The 19,817-nt window shown below is 35.5% G+C and overlaps 1 protein-coding gene across 6 annotated transcripts in view; it reads left to right on the forward strand.

Moving 5' to 3' along the window:
• The window catches only part of ODAD2 (outer dynein arm docking complex subunit 2), a 95,800-nt gene that overhangs the window by 13,430 nt on the left and 62,553 nt on the right, over positions 1-19,817 (forward strand). For all 6 annotated transcript variants that reach the window (XM_084507378.1, XM_084507377.1, XM_084507379.1 and 3 more), the window contains exons 8-10: positions 3,100-3,320; positions 4,932-5,054; positions 5,256-5,400. In XM_084507378.1, coding sequence (XP_084363504.1) covers positions 3,100-3,320; positions 4,932-5,054; positions 5,256-5,400 — 489 coding nt within the window. The remainder of the gene's footprint in view (positions 1-3,099; positions 3,321-4,931; positions 5,055-5,255; positions 5,401-19,817) is intronic.

Raw genomic sequence — 19,817 nt, forward strand, 5'->3', positions numbered from 1 at the left:
TTTGTGGAGAGGGCCTGTACTACATGGCCTATTTCTCTGTAGCATAGCTGCAAACACATCTTCCCCCAGGAATTATCCTAATTGCCCACTACTGGAGCACAGACCTCTGTTGGAAAGTAATGACTCTGGAAGCCAAGTGCAACTGAATAATGGTTCAACTGGACCTAAGTTTAGCATGTTTTAGCAGAACATGTTTTGTCATCTCATGACCAAAAAAATAAAAAAATAAAAAAATAAAATAATAAAGGCACAAGCCACTGTCATATGTACATAAAAGTTTTCTAGAGGAAATAGGAAGCATAATACAAGCAAAGATAGAACACTTACATTGAACATGACACTTGATATGTACTATTAAAACTAGATTTCGTAATACTTAATGTTATTAAAAAATGTTTAAATTTTGGAATCATGAATAGAGTTTTTTTCCCCATAATGTTTTGTGTTTGAAAGCAGATAACACACTATTTTAGTAATCATTCTATCATACAGTATTATGTGTTTTGATCCAATATGTGAAGTCAGCTTCTAATTTTGCATAAAAAAATCTGCTTGTATTCTGGTATTATTCTTTATGGAGCACTGGAAATGTTAAAGCAGGAAAATATGATATCCTTATGGAAAAGGTCAACTTTTTATGACAATATTTTCCTGTGATCAAAACCACTTGAATTTTTATCTTCATTCTTTCTGACCCAAACATAAATAATAGCCCAATGTTTTTACAAGAACTGCCTGATTTAAATTTCAGAGCTAAGAGTTATGTATCCAGCTTACACAGTTGCTGTTGTTCCAGTCACTCAAAAATGCAAGGGCTTCTGGCATTTACTTAAAGTGCTAAACTAGGTAGAGTGAGGAGCATCATATTTTGTCTGCTACAACAGAATCACACAGTACCACTACAATTTTAGTTGTTTCATCATTCCTGTCAAAAAATACTTTTTACAGATTTCTAGTGTGCATATAACAGATTGATAACTTTGTGGTAAAATTCATTACAGGTTAAGTCTATCAGAAGTTTTGTTGTGGTTATTTATATTCAATTTTAATTGTTGTAAGGAGGAAATCATTAACAGGGAAATTTACATATGCTTAGGTTCTGATTTTGGGGGTTGTAGTACTGATACTTGCTTTTTTGAAATACAAAAGCTTGACGGTTTTGAAAGAACAGCATTTCATATTGCACACATAAATACAGTAGCTTATAGTAACAGTAATGGAATTAAATGTTCAGTTCTTCTGTTCAGAAGAGCAATGAGTTCTAAAATGCATTTTTATCCTATATGCAAATATTTCTTTAATATTTTATCTCCATACTGAGTTACATTTCATAAGTATGACAATATATGAATGTTTTAGATATAGTTACTGCTTTAATGTATTTTCAAAGTGGTTTGGCTTCATATGATAGTCATGGAAGCTAAAATAAGGTAGTATTTTAAATAAATATTAATAAATATTTAAAATATTAATAATTGTAAATATGAATATGGATGTTAAATAAAGCGTGTACCCTTCTTTACTGTTTTTCTGCCCTGCTTATAAATATAATGTAGCTATTCAAGAAATGCTTACATGCTAGATAAGAGTAAATAAATAGAATTTATCCCATTTTCCTTCAGTTGTCATATAGAATCATAGAACCATTTATTCTGTATTTCCTGTGTAAATTACTGAAGAATGTAAACTATACCATTTTAACAGTTTATAAATATCATATCCTATTGCTTTTCTGATAATATAGTTCAGTACATTCTGCATTCTAAAGTTAAAATTTAAACAAGTTTAGATTGTAGAGCTGCACTGCATTTTATTTAAAGGAAAATCAGCTCTACTCTAGAATTCTAAAAGGTACAGAAGTATTTTCAGGCTTCCCTGTATAAAATAAAATATGACTAGAAATAATTTTGATTGATTTTCTGAGGAGAGGACAGCTTCAAAAAGTTTATTATGTATACATTTGCTGCAAAGCCAATTAACTTTTATAATATCTTGTTTAAGCTAACATTTAGAAGTGCTGTGTTGGTATATGGCACTGTAGGAAACATGCTTTGAAAATGTGTTTAGCTGGTCTAGCAACAGCATCAGTTCCCTCATGGTTTGACTATCATGGTAAGTTGTCTTGTTTAAAGTATGTTTTTAGAATGAGAGAATTAACTAGAATTAATTTACGATTGGGTGGTTGGGTCAGCAAGCCAGGAACAGCCGATTCTCATCAGAGACTAATCGAAGACAGACCATGCTGTGACAGTCTCCTTAAAACTGCCTTGAATCAGATACATAAAGGAATGTCTTCACCTTTCTGGTAGTGACAGCTGTAATAATAATAAGTAACGATCATATGCTGTCTTTCCTGTGAAAAATGACTATGTTCCAATAGAAAATAACGGTTGACAAGAGTCCTTTCTGTTCTGGATATTTTTGATCAGCTATGGTACCAGACACAGACAGCTGAAGGATTCGTAGGTGCCACTCAGCTCCATTCTTGCATGTGACTTGTTCACCAATGTCTTGTCCTGAGAGACAGAAAATGAAAAAAATTAAATGGATTATATTTATATTCTGACTATAAAACTATTCTAAACTATATCAAATTAAATTACTTGGAACTGAAGTCTAGCAGTTTATCATAGCCTATCTTCAGTTTTATGTTCATTATTTTTTTTGTGGGATTTTTTTTATAAATCCTTTATGCAGGGAAATAGTTTTTTTATATAAACAGTCCACTGAAAGCAGAATGACTGAGTCTTGAAACTCATTTGGAATTAGGTTCTATAAAAGCGCTTGTGTCACAAATTACTTAACACAGTAGAAATTGAGCAACACTCAATATTCAGGTATATTCAAGAAGTTCCAAACTTAGATCATTCATTTATTTCAAAAACTTTAGTTTGCATACAGTAACAGATACTTTTCAGATTAATTTAACATTTAATTCTTTTAAAGGTAATCTTATTGCATGCCTATACTTTAATTCCACATTTAATAAATACATTTTTTAATCACTGCATCCTGGAATTTTGCTTATAACTTATTGTTTTAATGTGCATTATTCAGACAGCAGTATGGCTGACAAACCCTGTCTCCTTCTTTTGTTAGGAATATACTTTTTTTAAAGAACCAACGCATGAGAAAAATTATCAGCATGTAGAAGCAGTTGATGCTAAGGTCTCTGGCCAATCCCAGAACCATTATGATCACACAGAAAAGAATACACATGAGAAAGTGAAAAGTTCTGTTGCAAAAAGCAAATCCATTGAAAAGAAGAAATTAGAACCATCTGTGAAGTGGAAGAATACTGGGCTTTCTGCTGCCCGCAGGTAAGTAGTTATCACCTTTGTAATTGAATTTTCAATAGATCTCTCTAACCTGTGCTATGATTGGACTGCCTGTTACAGTTTGCATTATTATCCCAAGTTAAGAGCAATAAAATGAAGTTTACCGCATGCAAATGTCTAAGGAAAGAGACCTGACTAGCAGAGGAATTTCTTACTGTTCTTTCCTATCATATAACAATTTTGATGATGTTACAACAAGACAAGGCAGGGAAATTTCTTGTAACCATCTGCATTGCTTGGTCCTTCAGGACTGTCATGTGATAGTTTTGCTGCAAAGTGCCCTTTAAAGCAAGAAAGAGTAGACTATATCATCTGAACAACACTTTCTAAGGGAGGCAGAGGACATCCAGGATGGAAAAACAAGATGACTCTTAATTATAATAACAATTTTTAATGTTTCCAAATCATATGAGCTACTTTTCTAACTCCTTTTAGCAAGTCTTCACTAATGGGGCTATCTCAAAGTTCGGATACCCAAAACAGAGTATATATTGGATACTCCATTTTAGATTTTTCATCTGAAATCAGAACCCTATTTCTGATTTCATAATTTCTTATTTTGTGTTAATAGATGAAAATTAATATCTAAATAAAAGGCTTTGATTGCCATCTTACAAAAATAAAAGAGGTCAATATCCTCTCAGGTCTGCCATTTTGACATGTTGACATGTTGCAAGAAATGTTTTATGAGGTTTTGGGTGTGTCCTACAGTCATCAGTTTAAAAAAAAAAAAAAAAAAAAAGTGGTTTGCCAGGAAAAAGAGCTTATTTTTTTCCACAATCATTATTTCTAGATGTAGATCTACATCTAGATATAGTCTAGATGTAGTGAAATTGGGTGTAATCATACTTTCATAAACAAATTGTGAGCATTCTCCCTTATTGTTATGACTGGGATAGTATGACCAACCCAGGTTCAAAAGGACATTTTGTTTTCACTATATTATAAATTAGGAACAAAAAAAGTACCAGTGATTTTGCCCAGCTGGGCCTGGGACTCCTCTTGGAATACGAGGGAAGGAAGATATATTGTATGCACTATGATCAGTATGCACTATGATCGTTTTTCACAAAATGTGTGGCTAAGCTCTATTTTTTTTGCCACAGGAGAGTAGAGGCTATTCAATTATGTGAGTTAAAAAAGCAACCAAGACAAAGTAATGGAAGAAATATCCGTAAGAAATATCCGTCCAAAACCGTTAACATAAGGACACTTAGGATTTCCCTGAACTAGAATTTGCTGAGGAATATTCTGGAAAAGTATTCCTCTGTCATTCTCCTGCTGCTACCTAGATAGATGCTATTCATCATAGTTAAAGACAGTAACCTAGGATAGATGGTCTGGCTACATATACTTATTCTTTGGTCTTGTGTTGCATACAGGTCAGCGTAATGCAGATTTTCTAATATTCCACTGTTTTCTTCAAGCAAAATTAGTTACTTAAGACACAGAACACTTTTGTTTTAATGAAGGTTATTGTGCAGGTTCATAAACTCATCTGATCTATGTGTCCAACCATAACTTTTGGTTATATATATGTAAAATAACATTTATTCTTTTTTTTTTTTTTTATAATAAAAATGAATATTTTAGTGCCAAAGCTGCAAAAAAAATAAATGAAGAACAACGGAGAAGTAGTAGTGTGTCTACAAAATTCAAAAAGAAAGTCAGTTGTATTTCTTCCGCATCTGTTAAAATGCAATCATCTTTGAAATGGTATGGCTTACTTATTTTTCTTCCTTCATTTTTTTATTTTTATTTTCTGTATCCACTGTATTTATCACCATACTTACTGTTTGGTAATGATAATTACATTTTGCCAATGCCATTGTTACGCAGAGTTGTCATATCTATTTAAAATATGCTTGTTCATTTTACTTTATAGCTGGGTGGGTGATGGTCTTTTTTCATTTTTAGTAAAGTATCAAGCAAGTCTGAAGAAGTTAGTGAAAGTTCCTCAGAGACTGAGGAAGACGAAGAACAGCCTGTACGTCATCAGGAAGGAAACACTGATTTGCCATCAGAATATTGGGGAATTCAGAAACTTGCAAAATATTTAAAGGTAGGTTAGAAGTGTTGTTTAAAAAAAAAAAAAAAAGCCACTTTTTCCCTTCTACATCTGAGGTCACCAGACCAGATCCTCATCCTTTTTTCCACCCTTCTTTCCTTTTTTTTTATTTTTTATTTATTTTTATTTTATTATTATTATTTTTTTTTTCAGTTGCCCTGCTATGTTGCATGTTCAGATCCTGGAGCTGTGTGTTTTCTTATCACCCACCCTTTCTCCTGCATTTTTGATCTGCTGTTTTTGGCTTACGTAGACCCTTAGATTAAGCCATCTGTTCAGTGTTATTTAATACTTAAGCTTGTATAATTTCTTTATTAATTATTAGGTTTCTGTTTTGCTTTTTGAAACTTTCCAAGATATTTCTTTATGTGGATAATAACTTTCAAGAGTTTTTATTAAAACTGAATACTTGCCTAAAGTCTTTCATCAACTATGATTAACGCATAACTGGAGTAGTTCTAACATGGTCTTGTGTCTGGATAGTTTCTGTTGGTGGGCAAGAAAGTGTATGATAAACAGGCATCCTCTAAAACAAACAAACAAAAAGTCTTTTTACACAGACCTGTTGAAAATCTTTTGGAGCCTATAAATACATATGTTTAGACTTCAGTGTATGTCTGAAAAAAAAAACACATCGCAAAACAAAGGCCTCTCCACCATTCTGGAAGACTCTAAAACTAATCATGTTTTTGCCTCAGGAGAAATTCCTTAACAAGTTTGTACAGGAATTTAAGTAATGTAAGTTACTAATAAAAGCACTGCCTTATCTGTTTCTTGGAGTACAGCTACAGCGTATGCTCATCCGACAGATAAAAACGACGGGGCTGGCATTTAGTTCAACGGATATACTAGCAAGGAATAAGAACAGCTTTGGCTCCTTCCAGTCCTTTAACCATTGCAGAAAAGTAACTCGGTCATTTAATGCACTCTCACTACTTGTTCTGTGTTTGTCCATGTGGCACCTATTCTATTTGCTGTAGGACCTATTCTATTTTCTGTAGCCAAAAAAGCACAGAAATGCTTTGATAAATACAAGTCCCTACAATTCATTACACTTTATCATTTCTAGGTTGGAACTTTATATTCTTGTTACTGTGGCTATGCTAAAGTAACCCTTTGCAAGTTTAATCTGGTGTAACATTCAGCATTTAACTTGTTCATCTATACACTTATGGAGAGCGTACTTGAAAATCCCTACTGTTGATAAATTCACAAAAATCTTTTAATTGGCCCATCTGTGGACCACCATCTTTACCAAAGTCTTTAAGGCTCTTCTCTCCTGATAATATATTTCTCAAACTCTATCTCCTCTTTAGATTCTTCCTCTAGACATGTTTGGATTTTAGTATTGGACGTGATTCAGTACTAAAACATACCTACACTTGCATGAAACCATTTTGAATGAAGTGTGAGAATAGCAAATAGGAAAATATATTTTTCATGTTCCTCCATTTTAGAACTGAGTATATTTTCTTCAAGATGTCAACAGGCAAAATTGCTTAATGGCTTAGAACTAGAATTAGGAAGGGGAGCACTGTTGATCATACTGTGAATACCTGATAGGAAGTATTTGTAATATGAAATTCTATCGTATGAAAAGCTTTGTTTTGAAAATTCAAATGTATACTTGTAGTCATGCACACCCCTGTCTTCCAATAGCTCTTCAAATTAGAAATAAATTAAACAAAGTACTTGAAAATAAAATAATTTTCTGTCAATTTTTAGCTACGTAAAGCAAGAAATCCCTAGTGTCAGATAAAGCTGAAAAGAGATGCCTCTGTGCCATACCACAGACAGTGGTTGAAATGCTTTATTGATGGAGTGCTACTTTAGCTTGCACATGGAATTCATTTTAATTCAAGTATAAATACTGCATTTCTGGCTAGACTTAGGAGATTTTTTGGCATTCTTGTTGTTCATGTAGGCAAGTGTTCATGACACATGCAACATAAGAGAAAATAAATTTATGACTATGTTATTTAAGTATCTACAAGCATATTTATATAGAAACACATTTTGGAGGACTCGTGTGTTTTCAAACATTGAATACATTGTTTGCACATCTTAAAAAAATCAAATAAAATGCCTTAAATAATAGATGTTGGATATACCGAGTTAGAAAATACAGTAATTCATAGGTGCAACAGTTTTTGAATGTCTGCTAAAGTAAACAGGATTCACAGTTCAGCAAGACTCTATAACAGATCAATTTGCAAATGCTAAACTTCCATAAAGCCTGAAAGATATGTAGGTTTTATACCACTCTTGGATCGCTGTCTTAAAGAGACAGTTGCTTCCTGTGTAAAGCAAACTTGCTGGGTCCTGTGATCTGTACCGGCAGATGGTACAGGTTTTGACATGGACAAAAATCCAGTGCAGGGGAAATTCCCTTCTGACTTTTTGCCCTTCCCCGTTTCCCCTCCTTTTTGGGAAGGAGCAGCCATGCTGGAATTGCTCCACTGGGAAGCAGCTGCTTCTGTGGTCTGGCTCCTTGTCCTACCTTCAGGCTTCCCAGGGCTGTGAAACAGAAGATAGAACATGTGTGCTCCTGCGTGTCTCCCCATCGGCTTAAGAGTGGGCAGCAAGGAGAGACCAGTGAGCTTGGTGATGGCATTGTGTTAGGCATCTTTTGGGGCTAGAGTAGATTAAATTGTGATGAGGCACTCTGCTGATGTGTATCCTGAGGGAATCTCACCATTACAGCCTGGTTCAGATTTTACATTATTTATTGAAATAGTCTTTCTGAAGTGTGAGATTTCTGGGGAAAGGACTACATTTTACATGTGGAAATTTTTAATAATAGGTGAAGAGGCCATATTTTACAGTGGCCTTTTTGCTAGAAATGGGGATCACTGGGTAGCGGTGCAGAATCTTTGCAGCAGAGCTGGGGTTGTTCTCCACTGAGGAAAAAAGAGAGAGAAAAGTGGTGAGAGCTGGGCACCATGCTTTGCGCTGCCTGCTGTCGAGCACCGATTATTGCCAGTTTTAAGATAAAATTGAGATGTTGAGAGGTGAACTGGGGCTAGTGACTGTGCCAGGAATAATTCTAATCTCAGAATAAGTCTTTAATCCTTTAAGCCCTTGTGTCGCTCACTTTTGGTTCCCTGTAAGGGTGTGATTAACATGTACTCTTATGCCAGGGTGCGCTCCAGACAGAGGTCTGCAGGACCATAGCAACTGCAGAATTCTTCCTTCAATTTCTTACATGGAAAGTCATTCTATTTTTGGCTCTGTTTCAGGGGTACACTAGTGAAACCAGACAGGTTTCATGCTTCCTGTAAAATACCAGCTGATTTTGTTTCTGTTTTAAATGATTCCAGTCTGAGCAAATCCTTTCCTAGAGCAGCATTGTCCCTTTTCTACTTCAGAATCATAGGTGAACAAACCTGATGCCTCTCCCTAGCTGTTTTCGTCTTTTGCCAGGTCCAGGAGCTGGAGAAAGGCTGTGGTGTGCAGAGGAGCTAGGGAGAAGGTACCTCACGTATGGCCTTGAACACCAGCTCCCAGGTGCAGATGTGCCCAGGTGCTGCATGGAAGCGAGCAGTGGGAAGGTCCCCCCAAAAGTCCTCATTTATTTCTAGGCAACTTGCTCAGGGAAATGAAAGTCAAAGAGATCAGAGCCATGGGTCTAGTTCTTTTAGTGTGTTTAGTGTGTGTGTTGCAGTGAGAATTGGTTGGGTAGGAGCTACAGCCCGTCGTCTCCTTCGCAGTGTCAGCAGAGCAGAGGCAGAAGGCTGTTCTGTGGCTGCTGTACCACAGACAGAATTTATTTCCCTTTCTCAGGGAGCTCAAATTTATCAGTCAGGGAAATGCAGCTGTGTGTTGGCTTGCAGGAAGGCACAGTGATTCTCTGGCTGAGCTTTTTTTTTTTTTTAGTACATGGAGGGCACTAACGTTCTTGGGGAAGAAATGTAGAGGTTAGGAATGCAGAAAGTCAAATAGACGGTGAAAATATGGAGGGAGGCTCTGCCAGGAGCTAAGATGAAGGATTTGGAATGAGGTGTTCACGTAGATATTGTTGATAAACAGTGTGGGAGGGTTTTCTTCCCCAGGAAAAGACAGAAAGGCATCTGGAGCTTGAAATTTAGGGGGCTGAGGCAAACCAGAGTGCAGGAAATCCATGTGTGCATGAAAGTTAGAAGTGCGGACAACGAAAGTCGAAACTATTACAGGAACAGGGAGCCTATTTCATGACGTTTGAAGACCACAGTCTTAAGTGGCAGAATTGTATATGTGGGGGAATTCTTTTGCAATCTGTACGTGCGGTTTGCACTGTGGCATTTCGCTGCTCAGAGGGGAAGGAGGAGCAGCAGCAGTGATTCACGTACTTCCCGACTGTGCATTAGCATAAAGTCAGTCACAATTTGTCTCTAAACTGAGCCTTGTCATATCCAAGGTCTAACATTTTAGCTATCTGAAACTTCCTCATAAAATGTTGTGACAGAAAACATCCAGTCTTTCAAAATAATTGATTCTTTTCTTTTGCAAATGAAAGATTAGCCCAAGAGTGTTATGTAGCAGTCTTAGCCCTCCTGCAGTTCAGCAGGTGGTGTATACAGCAACTCTTTTATATGAACCAATTATAAATTTATGGCACTGGGGAAGACATTGATGTGACTAATATATATATATATATATTTTTTTTTTTCAAAATTTGTGTGAAATAGAAGATAGACACGGTATTTTTTTAACTGTATAATGGAAAAGTATAGCTTTCTTAAGTTACAGTGGTGTTGGACGTGTTCCATATTATTAAGATTACATTAGTTCTCATTATAAAATTTTAAATCAACTTCATAAACTATGCATGGATTAAGAAATCAATTTTGGGAGTAGTAGAATAGTGATTCTGTTTTATTTTCAAACACTGAACCTCAAAATAGACCTGAACATTTTAGCCTAAGGAATAAAATGTGTCTTCCAATACTAATTCATTTAAAGTGAAACTAATTAAAAGTTATTTGAAGTTGTATAAGACTAGAAAAAAATGGTATTAGTGTTACAGTGTACCCACTAAAGTATTAATTTCTTGCTTTACTTATTTTACATGTTGTAATAGTGCTTTAAAGCTTTCTAGTATTAGAAAAAGTCTAAAATCTGATGTTTTCTGATACCCCTGAATTATTTGCCTGGAGAGCAAGTATGAGTTTTGATGAACTAACTGCCTTTCTTAATTTGGCTTCCATTTTATCAGGAAGATTTACTGATGGGTAGAACTTACAACCCTGGCTGAATACTTGGACAGTTAACATAAAAGTTATGAATTTGGGTAGATATGTAATCAACTTAGAAATTATTTTGTGTGCAATATTATCAAAGGAATTTATCAGTAATCTTGAAATCAGGTCCTAGATGTGCAACAGAGTCAAATGTTAGAACCTAATAGCAGTTGCAAAAAAATCTGTATAGGAAATATATTTCATATTGTATTATTTTTTCCATAACCTGTGGTTAAGAGTTAACTGTTTTTCCTTTATAATAATATATTAGCAAGGCTTACATGAAACTATTTTTTATCTACTAAATAGTAAATAAGTGTATATGAGGATATAGAGAATATTTTCATATATAAAATAAGTTTACCAGTGTAACGCATTTTTTCAGGACTGACCAAATTTGTGGATATTTTAGACTGTGTTATTGGTAGAGTATCTAACAATAAACCTTTTATCTTTCCTTAAGAAAGTATATGTTGGGAGAATATGAAGGAGGTTATTCAACTGAACCGAAGGATCAAGATGAAACAATAATTTTGCTGTAGTTTGGCAAAGGGGTAGACTGATATTCTTCAGAAAATACCAAATATATGAGCCGTAATCATGTGCCACCTGCTAGTGTTTCTAGGCACATATTTGGCTAACCTGTCAGCCTTGGCAGGTAATCTTTTTATATCCCTCTCTACTCCACTGTTCGTGAACATCTCTTGTTCCTATCTTCTGGTATTAGCCAAGATTTTCTTTTAAATTGCTGAAAAGAACATGCTTGCTGAAAAAAGAATGGGATAAAAACATGGAAAAACTGCATTTTATAGTTAAGATATGTATTTTTTAACAATCTAGCCAGTGCTGATCATGAAAAAGAAATCTTTTTTATGATAAATTTACTGGGTAGGAAATATTGGCAAATGGAGAACTCTCAAATTATTATTATAATTGGCAACTCTGAAGAACTTGCATAGCTCTCTCCTCAAAATACTGTACAAACAATCATTCTTCATCATGAGACATATAAAATACATAACTGCCATTTGATTTTTGACCATAAACACTGATTCTGAGGAATTTCTGTGTAGTGGAGGTTAATTAATGTTCTAAGGATCACCCATTCCTAAGTGTTTTGAAGCTGATGAGATGAAAGGCAAGATAGACATAACGAAAATAAGCAGGAGGAAAAAAAAAAAAAAGATTTCAATGGAAAACAAGAAAGAAGAGATGATCCGTCAAAAATTCAGGGCAAAGGTAAAGAATGTAAAATAACTGAAGTATGATTCTCCCCTTTCTGTGGAATCGTATTCTATTGTAAAAGCAGGTATGTTATATAAATTAATGTGCTACTGCTTTAACACCATAACTACTATACCTGTAACATAATTGTAAATCACCACATCTGTCTCAGTCTGACTTAAGATTTTATAATCGTGAAATAGATAATCAAGTTGTTGTCTTTCCTACAGAACATGATTGTGTCTGAAAGCTACCAAGTGTTTTAAGAACAACATTCCACATTGGTCTTAAATGTTCCACATTGGATCTCAGCTCAATTTAATCACAGTTTTCTATATACAGCTATTGCAGAAGCATGCCTGTGCTTCTGCCATGTCCTCATCTATATTTATTTTTCCTATGCTCTTACTGACTTCAATTTTTAATATATTTAAAAAAAAATTACTTCTCCAAAGAACATTTTTTTTTTTTAATTTTCACAGGCTATTGCTATCGTTTTGTTTTTCTTTTTTTAACTGGTTTTGAATCATACTGTCTTTTCTGTTTGCTCAGTGCTTATGAAACTTAAACAGCTTTGCTAGCTCTCAGTAGTCTATAAAGGCGCAGGTCTTTCTTAATTCAACCTCATTAAATTTTCTTCAAGGGTTCACTGTAATAACATTAAGGCTTTTATTCTCTTTGTTAGCCAAGTGCTATGCAACCTCTGCATTGCTCACGTGGTCTGACACTATCACACACAACCTAGACTAGTGTATGTGTATTAGGTGCAGCATAGGTCATGTCTCCAAGTGTGCAATCAGGATTTACAACTATCAATGTTAAATTAAAAAACAAGACTGTTGTTTGTGTAGGCTGCTGCTTCTTTTAATTTAATACCAGACCTTTTTGTCTTTCCAGTTCAACCCTGCTAATTTGTATACGTTCTTTTAAAAAATATAAGTGACCAAAAGTAGGGAGAGGTCTATATCTTTGTTCTAGTATCAAGACATAGAAGTCAATACGTAGATTAGATTCATCTCATCTATCTCTAAATATAAACAGAGTAGGCATTTGTAGCTGAGCCGGTCATTCAACACTACCTTTATGATCCATGGAAAAAATTAGGCATTTTAAGGATGTGATTCATCTGATATTTTAAATATCTAATTCAGAGTGAGATGGATCATGTTTTCAGCTTCACTGTTGACCTGATCTGAGTTAACAGGAATGTAGGATGGCTATAGATGACTCGATGTTAATTGTCAGGAATGTGGGATGTTTGTAGATTAGTGAGCTTAGTCAGATGACTTCCATCCCAACACTCGTTCGTGCATTTGAAGTCTTCAGTAGGTGTAATAGGAAATAGTCTTTTGAATGTTTACTCATATTACAAATTCTTTAGGTATTTGGCAATTTGGGGTTGTATGTTTTTTGGCCTTTTTGCTTCGGAGTGCTTTTCCAAAGCTCAGCTTTTTTGTTAACAGAAACAAATTGGCAGTTCTTAAATAGGGAAAATCAACTGACAAGCACCTGCTAGATAGCCATGGTCATAGCTTTGGCCTCACCAGTTTGGTGACTGTGCTTGAGCTTTGTTTACACGGACAGTATGTATGTGATCAGCATCTTACTGGTTTGTCTTGCTACTGCTTCTTCCGAAGAGTTTGAGTAGATCAGACCTAATGGCTTTGCACAGCTTTTTACTGTCTTATCAGCAAATGCTGCGCTGTCTTTGGAGTTCTTCCAGGAGTGGAATGCAAAGTATCCTGTCATTTTCAGGATGGTTCTTTTGACAGAGTGTTGGTGAGCAGAGGGAGAAACTATCAGGATTCTGGAGAAAAGCAAGTGTAAATAAACATCTGGAATGAATTTGCAAGAATTAGCTGTCCAAATAAAGCAATGTGGTGATTTTATGACACCTTCCTGAGACTGATGTTGAGTGAGCAACAGGAAAGTAAAAAAATCCCATAATTTCTACTCAGATGCATTCTGCCTTCTGATCACTAAAATATGTCTTTTCTTTCAGGAATTTTATGAATTTAAGTTATTGGCATACTGTTCTATGAGAGAAAGCACATTTAATCCTTTTACCCAAGAATCACTTTTAAGTTTATGTCTTGGCATTCTGATTTACCTTAGTCTGTATTAGCCCAACTGGCTGTTCTCACTTAGCCATACTGGCACATAATACCTCTGAGAGCTTGTTTGTTTTTCTTGCAAGCCAAATCTAGCCATATTTAGCGGTTCTGAAATCATTTTTTTTCCTGAAATCTTTTATTCGATTAATATCTTTTGGCTTTCTCAGCCTATTTGGTACCCTTAGCACTGTTCTTTCCTGTTTATCAGCTTCTTTTCAGTGTTTCTGATTCTTCTTTCCATTTCTCTCCACTGCAAAGCAGCACACCTACATGCAAACAAGGTCTGCAAGAGGGACATTGTTTAGAAAGCATAAAGGGCATTCTTACAAGATGGGAAGGAAGCACAGCTAAGGATAGCAGACCAAAGTGTTCGCTGTTCATGTCAAAGAGACACTGTGAAGGCCATTGAATCATTACGCCTGGGTAAGTTTGTATCAAGAGCTCGTGAATCATGAGCATTGCTTATGGCTCCAGCCAGAGGCTGAAGGTAGAAAGGGAGGAAAGAAGGTGGGTAAAGACCAAAGCCTGTACAAAAAATAAAATAATAAAAAAAAATGTTTGCATGTAACTGTGCTCAAATGTGTAAATTAATGGGGATAGCCCACTTGGAAGAGAACAGTATAGTACTGTAGCATTATTATATTACTGTAGTATTTATGTAGGCACTATTGACTTACAGCAGTATAGTGTATTGAGGCTTACCATCAAGGCAGGTATCTTACCAGCATTGATGTCGTCTAGGTCCAAAGAGAACACAAATGCTGCAGACTTGTGGTGCACACTCATTGTATGCAATATTAATGTCCCAGATGGTTCTCCAAGCTTGATTACAAAGAGAGCAGTCTTTTTGTATATATAGTTACCATCCCTTTAGAGCAGGCAGGAAGAAGGAATATGAATATATTCTTTAATCTCACAGTTGAAGATGTTTTGTCAAGTTGTGAATGGTATTAGTCATGTTTCTGATGCTCATCAGGCAGGTCAAGTATGTATTTGATGACATTGCATGTAGGTGGTGCCTGTAACTTCCCAAAAACAAGAACCTTTCACTGAGAATTCTGAGGTAAATCCTTTGTTCAGGGACTGCATCTGTGTTGGTGACAGTGACAGCTGAAGGCAGTGCACTGCTGAAGGGAAGCGATGGTACCAAGACCAAGGAAGGTGACTTCTCTTACAGAGAACTGAGGAAGGTCATGGTTTGTGCATGAAGTCAAGCAATGTGCATATGCTGAAAGGACCTACTGAGAGGAAGTCTTTGATGGTTGTTGAGACTGAGTTCTTTCATGTTGGTGTGTTGGGAGCTGATGGTTTGAGTTGGAGGTGTTATAGGATTTACTCCACGGATACAGTTACCTCAAGCTGCTTTGCCAGATAAAGTGAAGTCTAAACTCTGGTATGGGTACCAAAGGTACTACAGGCAGCCTGTGGTAACTAAAACCTAAGTCAGAGCTAAAACTCAGCATGACTTAGTGTTTACACAGTCTCTTGAATAGTTACATGTTGCAGTAGCAGTAGTTTAGATTAAATCTCAAATTAACATCTGTTGCAGTAATCTGATCTAGAAATCACAGTGGGATTGTGGGTTTATTGCCCACATTTTTTTTTCCCCTCCAAATTTATCTAGGTTTGAAAAGACTGGTCCATTGTCTCTACAAAATTATCCAGATGCAACTGGGGAACAAATACACTGCTAAAATGAAAACTTCAGAAATGAGAAGAAGATAACCTTGCATTGTTAAGTTATTATATATTACCTTGGCCAGGTTTCCTGAGTTTTTGGGTCAGCATTTCACTTCTCTCTAACTGTCAGGATTGAGAAGTTACTGGGAAAAGCATTCTACTGTTCCTAGTCCAATGAAGTAAAAGTTCATATGTTTGCATGTGAACTGCATTGACTCTTAATCTATTCTATAATTGAATCCAATTGCTATGCATCAGAAAAGGAAAGCTAACAGAATGGATACATGTCTAGAGAGAGTTTTCAAGAGGGAATCAAGTTCTGGTTCACTCAAAATAATAATAATAATCAACTTTTTCTTTTGTTTGAGAAGTCATTTCTTTTCACTTTCATAAAATATCGTGGCAAGTTTAACTCAGTGTCTGGGTCCTAACATATATGTCACTTCTGCCACTGTGACATAAAAGCAGGGTAAAGGAATTAATCTGCAACTAAAACCGTGCGACTTCTGTGCACTAAAACTTGTAGTCCAATATAAACGTTTTGGATTTTGTGATTTTGTGCTGCCTGTGATTTTCCACTGGCTTTAGTTATACTAATCTGTATGGTTTACACGCTGCCAGGCTGTAGCCCAAGAACTCCAGAAGATTCAGGAAATGGGGCAGGGAATTATTCCATAACTCAGTTATACTTGTCCATAACTCATCTCTAACAAGTTGCAGCTTGTATGTTTTATAAACTAAAATGAAAAATTGGAACTAGTATTTAAACCAAAACAATACTCAGAGTATTTAGAGGTTCACTAACATAGAAAAATTGCCTTGCTGAAGCGTACTGAGCATATCACACTGCAATACTCAGTCTTCCATTAAGCGTTATCGAAATGTATATAAGTTTTTGAGCTGTAAATTACAGAATGATCCAAGATTTGAGAGTCCAATTCAATACAAAATCACTAAGTCTTAAAGGTGTAAATTAAGAATTCTGTTTTATAGTTTACCACTTAAATTTTGACTTTACTGTTTTATGAAAGTGGCAGTTTGGGCTTGGATTCCACTTCAACAATGTTCTTGTTCTATGATTATTTTCATCCCATTAATGGATTTTAATTAAGTGATTTCTGATATCACAATAACAGTCCCAATAATTTGTTCTACTTTCTTTCAGATAACATAAAATTATTGGTTGTTTGGTATTTTCTAAAACTATATTGACTTACTACGTACAGTTTTATTTTTTTTCAAGTATATTGTAGTAAGCATTTAGATTATATATACTTAAAATCAAAACGAGAGTATTGTTTTACATAGGAATGACAAAACCACCCACCAACGGCAATTTTCATTCCTGTTTTTCAGTCATAGGCATATTATCACAGGCATGCACATTAAGGTATCCATCCAGTACTTTCCTGATACAGTAAACTTTTTTTTTTACAGTGAACTTTTACTGTGGCAAACTAAATTTCAGCCGTAGGTCTAAAGAGAACAAAAAAATCCCTGGCATTGCCCTTGCAGTTTAAAACAGTATTTCCTTTTCTGGAAAAAAGAAATATATTAGGTTATATGTTATTACATATTATGTTATATTCAGTCATATTCACTATTAATCCACATACTAAATGAATAGATTAATTAAAAACCCTCCTCCAAATAGATACCATATTTATAGAGATGTTTGTGAGCCAAAAGTTGTGTAATTTTCATTTTATTTAATCTTGCTTTCTTTGAGGAAACTGAAATGCACTGCAACTTCATTGTAATATTTTTATTTTTCCATGCGTGTACATACATTTTCCTATGAATTGGACAATGCACTTGGAATCAGTTTCTTTATAGTCTTGTTAGTACTTTTATTACTTGTACTCCAATAATGCCTTTAGATTTCAGTTGAAAGCAGGGAACAGAGATGCAGGGAGAAGGAACCTGGCCAGCAGCAGACAGGAATTCTGTCAAAGGACTCAGCTCACTGGCATCCTGAATCTAGGCATGGTGTGGTGCCTTTCTTGTAAAACCAGCTTTTCCTTAGTCTCATCGGTGACAATTCTAAATTCTGATATAGGTCCTTACTGTAGGGAGATCTATATAAAATGCTATCATATCTGTCAAAGTGGCACAGTTATGCCACAGATGATGTTGGAAGGTTCAAACAAAAGGAAGAGGACAATGCGTGCCATAATGTGGACTGAACCAGATGACAATAATTGGGTTTGATGTTCCATAGGTCTCCTGTACAGCTCCTCTACTGTCTCAGCTGTCTGAAAAGCTAATGTTTCCGCCTGCTGGCAGAACATCTGCAAAAACTTTAATGATATTTAGCCTTTCCAGAGATGACTCCAGAGGAAATTTTATATCTTTCTTCTTTAGCCTTACTGAAATGAGATCATGGTTTCAAAATTTTAAGTTTTATATTGACTGGGAAGGGTTTTACTTAGGATGGGATATGTGATATTGAAATCTTAAGCCTGCATATTTTGTTATCTGTTATCTGTATCTATTATCTCATTATTATGGGTATTTTTTAAGAAAAAAAGAGAAGGAAATCAGACATTTTATATTTACAAAATTTCATGTTAATAAATGTTCATTAGAAAATAAATAATAGAAAACAGGCCTAGGAAGATACTAACTCATTTTGCTTACTCACAAAACAGGATTAATTCCTTGTTTGTCAATTTTTACGTGTCATTTTGACAAGTATTTCTGTAACTATTCTTTCATGCAATGGAGATTTCATAACTTCTGGAAGCAATATATTCCAAAATTCAGATCTTCTTACAGTTTAAAAGATTTTTTTAGTTCCTAGCATAAATCAGGCCTGATACCATTTAACCCCCCTGCCTCTTGTCTTATCCACAATGGACCTGAAGAATAGATGACTGTATTTGTAGCTGTTCTCTGTGTGTCTTTCCGCCACTGCTGTTGCTGAGGAGCCACGAGAACTTGAGATCTTTGAGCGGTGTTTTGTAGACAAGCTGTATTTGAATGTGCTCCCACCAGAAGGCGTCGGGAGGTAACTGGATACTTCAAAAGCAGTGCCCAACATTCTCTGGGATCCTAAGGAACACGTTCCAAAGGCATGAGGGTTTTGAAATGGAGAAAGATAGGATGCTAAATGAGCTAGTGAAAAGGGGACCTGGATGCAAGCAAAAGTTTATGCATCTTGCATAAGCTTGCATCTTGTGCACTCAGCATGGAATAATTGATGCATAGTCATATCTGGGGAAACATCACCAATATTATTTCTATTATAGAACTGACTAAACCAAACACTGGTTAACTTTTTTTTTTTTTTTTTTTAAGAGTTATGGACATGAATATGAAGTCACTCCTGAAAATCAAAAATGGCAAAGAACGTGGAATAACAGGACAGGCTCTCAAAGACAGATCTGAATTGCTTGGCAGGGTGTCTCCATTCACATTCCATGTGTTTCATGATGCCCTGGTGTGAAGTTAAGTTGGTGGGCGCACAGAATTCAGAGCATGCCTGTACAGTGAGGGGCTGTCTTCAGGAAACAGTTACTCTAGAAATTTCTCAAAAGTTAACATGAAAGCAACTAAGAGTTGCTCAGTACTTCTAGGGCAAAGACAGCGAGTGCCCTGTTTCATAAATGGGAGCAGTGAGTAGGCTTAGGGAAGAAAGGTTACCTTGTTGTACACTGTTGGTAAGACTGATTTTGAACCAGCAAATCTTGTTCTGGTACCCACATTTTCAAAACATTGAAAAAAAAGTGATGAAGTCAGACAAGCTCATTATTTTAACACTAAAGATAATTAGCCTTTAGATTTCCTGTTTCTTGATATCTTAAACCAAGACCAAAAGCATGCCCTAGGCAGATGGAAAGTATGTATTATGCAAATGTTAGTTATTTTGCATTACACTAAAATAAACAGATAAAACTTAATGACCTATTTTTAACAGGCAGTCAAACTGGTTGGGCTAATATTCCTTTTGACATTAAATCTTGATTTACCTTTTTATTAATGAACAGATTATTCAGCAACTTCTGCACGACACCTCTGTAGCTTTCATCATTCCTGAAATGCCCTTTAAAGCATTTAAAGGTGAAAGAATATAATGGTGGGCTCCACACCCTGTCCTATTGTAATGGAGAAGTTTCATGGGGAAGGTCTCATACTGGTCTTTTCCTAATCTTTCACCCACCCAGCACAGAAA

The sequence above is a fragment of the Aythya ferina genome, assembly GCF_964211825.1.
Source record: "Aythya ferina genome assembly, chromosome: 2".
Classification (NCBI taxonomy): Eukaryota; Metazoa; Chordata; class Aves; order Anseriformes; family Anatidae; genus Aythya; species Aythya ferina.